The sequence below is a fragment of the Trachymyrmex septentrionalis genome, unplaced genomic scaffold, assembly GCF_001594115.1.
Source record: "Trachymyrmex septentrionalis isolate Tsep2-gDNA-1 unplaced genomic scaffold, Tsep1.0 scaffold285, whole genome shotgun sequence".
NCBI classification, from domain to species: domain Eukaryota; kingdom Metazoa; phylum Arthropoda; class Insecta; order Hymenoptera; family Formicidae; genus Trachymyrmex; species Trachymyrmex septentrionalis.
In genome coordinates, this window is record NW_017305446.1 from 14,863 (window position 1) to 19,306 (window position 4,444).

The 4,444-nt window shown below is 39.6% G+C and overlaps 1 protein-coding gene across 1 annotated transcript; it reads right to left on the reverse strand.

Moving 5' to 3' along the window:
• Nucleotides 1-710: 710 nt before the first annotated feature.
• LOC108749263 (histone-lysine N-methyltransferase SETMAR-like) lies at nt 711-1,259 on the reverse strand (the record flags this gene model as incomplete). The annotated part of the gene is made up of 1 exon (XM_018487841.1): nt 711-1,259. A coding segment is annotated over one exon (549 nt), but the record flags the coding sequence as incomplete, so codon positions are not given.
• Between the last annotated feature and the right edge of the window lie 3,185 nt (nt 1,260-4,444).

The window sequence follows — 4,444 nt, forward strand, 5'->3', positions numbered from 1 at the left end:
TACCACCATCACCCTCGTCACCCCCGGCTCCGCCGGCTATACCTGATCAGTTATAGGTTATACCTCCCCCTCAACCACCTTCACCTTCCCCTCAACCATCTTCACCTTCCTCTCAACCGTCCTCACCACCCCCGCAAACTCCTTCGCCTCCCCCTCGATTTCCATCACTCACATTTTCGGACGCACTGACGGAGCGAAACTTTCCAGATACTTCCCCACTATCACCCGTTTCGTCGGTCAATCCTATCCCAATTTCTCCTAGAGGAATTCCGTCGAATCCCTGACGAACTCCACGGACAGTGTGGAGTTCTTAGAGGAAATTCCTCCGCCCCCACCTAGATCTTATTTCCGAATCCTAGAAAGTGACACTCTCGAGTCACTCATCAGCCAATTCCCGCGGACTATTATCGCATCCATCCCTCAGGGGGCCTACACAATCGGCCTTCATTACTTCGATCCTGAGGAAATCCGGAATCACTGGCTAAAACTCAACCTCCTGTATCCCTGTATTCCTCCCGAATTCCGCCAATTCATTCCTAGTTCCAGCGGAATTCTTTTACAATCTTTTCCCTTCTTCCTCAGTTTCTATCCATGAAATAGATTAATCAAATCCCATCCGATTCCCCCGACTACTCGATGTACGAGGGTGGTCCCAGAAATACCCGACCTAACAAAGAAAACACAAAAAATTCTGTTGGGAAAAAATATCTTTATTTCTCAACATAGTCTCCTTTTAGCTCGATACACTTTTCCCAGCGATGTTCAATAGCTTCAATGGCCTGTTTATAATAAGAACCGTTGAACTCCTCAAAATAGCCATTAACCGCAGACTCCACCTCTTCATTGTTGGTAAATCTTCTACCACCGAGCCATTTTTTCAAGTTTGGAAAGAGAAAATAATCCGAGGGGGCTAAATCTGGCGAATAGGGTGTGTGGGGAAGCAATTCGAACTTTAACTCAACATCCTCTCGACGCTGCTTTTGTTCGATTGTGAGCAAGCGCGGCACCCACCTTGCGCACAGCTTTCTCATCTCCAAATTTTCAGCCAATATGCGATGTACAGCACTTTTTGAAATGTTTACCATGTCTGCTAGCTCGCGCACTTTCAATCGACGGTCACCCAATACTATTTTGTGGATTTTCTTCACCATTTCTGGAATGGCCACCTCACTTGGTCGACCACTGCGATGTTCGTCTTCGCAGCTCGTACGGCCTCGTTTAAACTCTGTCACCCAATATTTTACTGTTGTAAACGAAGGAGCAGACTCCTCCAGAGTAGAATCCAGCTCGGCTTTGATATTGGTTGAGCTAAGACCTTTCAAATGAAAGTATTGTATCACATAACGATGACCAATTTTTTCCATCTTTGCAAATTCACCGAGATCGTCCACTATTGATGGCTGTCAAACAAATACTGAACAACGTAGCGTCTTCAAACTTCATAGTTAAGCTTTAGAAAGTTGGTGCTTTCCCCTACAGTGATTTTTTTTATACAACAACCGCCATTTGTACGTCAGGTCGGGTACTTCTGAGACCACCCTCGTACATAAAGCGTATGCCCGTTACTGAATAGATTGTTGCGGTATTTATGTAATAGATTAAAATGTATAGATTAGTTATAATAAATACGCCTATTGTTATGTAATCGTCTGTTATTCTTATCTTTTGATTAGCAACAATAAATAATATTAGTAATTATTCTTCTCGCTCTCGTCATTCACTTTTGAAACTCCCTAATAAAACCTCGTAATCATTAAACTTTGCCCTTTCAGAGCTCGCACGTGGTCCGTTCCCGAGTTAAAGGAATTTACCTGACTCGAAATTCGGACCGACGATCGCACCGTTCGTAGGAAATAGGTGTCATAGCGTCTTTACGAGACGTTCACCCATATTCCGAAGCGAGCAATAAAAAGGGTGCGTTCGACTCGCGATATTTGCTTCTGTGCGGATACCTGCGAGATAAGAGTCTGACCGTCCTTCCACACTCCATCCTTTCTACTCTTTTCTCTCTTTAAATCCATTTTCTGAGTTTGGACGTAACAAATGCAATAGAAAATAAATTGTTTCAAGGCACTTTTCGAATAATTTCGTGTATTCTTCTCTTCTTGTTGGTATACCGCTAATCGTTCAAGTGTATGTAAATATTTACATATCGTTTAAATTGAATCGCACGTAGCATTATCCATATTTACTGACAGTTTGAATTCATCTATCGATCAAAGTGCGTGTCTTGCGAAATGTGTTATACAAAAGCGGAAAAAGTCGATATGATTTTCATGTATGGTGAATGTCGCCAAATTATGAGAGAAACAATACGTTTGTATGCTGAAAGATTTCCTGATCGTGTCGATTCCTCATTCTCTGTTTTTTCAACATAGTACAAACTTTTCAAGAAACAGGAAGTGTGGATAATAAAAAACGCAAAGGTATCAAGAAAGCAACTGACGACGAATTCAACGAACATTTTAGCCGCTGTAGCACTAATCCACATATCAGTACAAGACAGTTTGAACGTGAAAGTGGTATTAGTCGATGAAGTGTTTTGTGAATACTCCATTCCAACAAATTTCATCTCTTCCATATCTCACTTCATCAAGAGTTACATGGCAATGATTTTCAAAATCATGTACAATTCTATGAATGGGCACTACAAAGACTACAAGAAGTTGATATGTTTGTCACTAAAATCTTATTTACTAACGAAGCTACATTTACAAATAATGGACAAGTAAATCTTCGCAACATGCACTATTGGCTAATAGAAAATCCACACTGAATGAGAGAAGTGAATAGGCAGAAACCTTGGTCTATAAACGTCTAAACTGGAATTCTTAATGATAAAATAATTGGTCCTTATTTTATCGACCATTAAATAGTCGCAAGTATGCACAGATTTTAACAAAAATATTACTACTATTATTAGAAGATCTTCCACTGAACGTATGACAATCAATGTGGTACCAGCAAGATGGATGTCCTGCTCATTCTGTACGGATTATTACTGAATTGCTAAACAGAAAATTTAGAAATCGTTGGATTGGTCGGTTAGGAAATAACAGATGGGCCACACGTTCCCAAGATTTAGCACCTATGGATTATTATTTGTGGGGAAAGTTAAATAAATAAATGTACAGCGAAATGTCGATAACAAGAGAAGACATGAAGGAACGTAAAAGAGCTTGCTTTACGATTGATCTGAATGAAATTCGTAGTGAAGTGTTATCTGTGTCGACACGTTTCAGAAAATGTCGATGTTCAGGGTCATCATTTTGAACACTTGTTGCGTACACGGTAAGTACGCAAATAAGTAAGTTAGTGAAATATTCGAAAAATGCTTTCAAACAATTTATTTTCAATTACAGCTAACCTTATTATATTTAAATAAACCTTTAATGTTTATTTACATACCGTGGTATACTTGAATAATTAGCGATATACCAACAAGAAGAGAAGACACAAAATTATTCGAAGAGTGCCTTGAAACAATTTATTTTCCATTACATTCAATTATTTTTCATTATTGACCTTGCGTAACCTTAAATGATCTTCAATTTCATTGTATTCGTCTTAAAATGCTCTATCAGAATGTAAGAAGTAAAAAAACATATCATTCCATTAAAAAAAACAGATTTGACCTTTGCCTATCCTTTACGTCTTCATCTACGTCACAAAACAATTATTAACATCACATTATATGCCCCTCGAAACCAAGCAACTTTTGTTGAACACTTTTTCTTCTATTGTTAAAAACAAACGAGTTATTCAGGTGACCCGTTTTAAATGCTCCTCCCTGTATATACGAGGTCTGTTCAAAAAGTATCGCGAATTTTGTGTTTTTTCAAAAATTATTTATTTATTCATGAATATCTATTTTATAATATCTCCTTCAAAGTAATCCCCATCAGATATTATACACTTGTGCCAATGTTTTTTCCAATCCTCGAAGCACTTCAAAAAATTATTTTTTGTGATCTTGTTCAGCTCCTCCTTCGATGCCGTCTTTATCTTTTCAATCGTAGCGTAGCGTCGTCCTTTCATGGGCCTCTTCAGTTTCGGGAACAAGAAAAAGTCACAGGGGGCCAGATCTGGGGAATACGGTGGCTGCGGCATCATTAGTGTGTTGTTTTTGGTCAAAAATTCGCGCACAAGCAACGATGTGTGAGCAGGGGCGTTATCATGGTGCAGAAGCCAATTTTTGTTCTTCCACAAATCCGGGCGTTTCTGGCGGATTGCTTCGCGCAAATTGCGCATAACTTGCAGGTAATATTCCTTATTGACCGTTCTACCCTGTGGCAAGAACTCATGATGCACCACGCTCCTGCAATCGAAAAAAACTGTAAGCAAAACCTTCACATTCGATCGAACTTGGCGCGCTTTTTTCGGTCTTGGCTCGTGCGGCAGCTTCCATTGGGATGATTGAGCTTTGGTTTCCACGTCATAACCA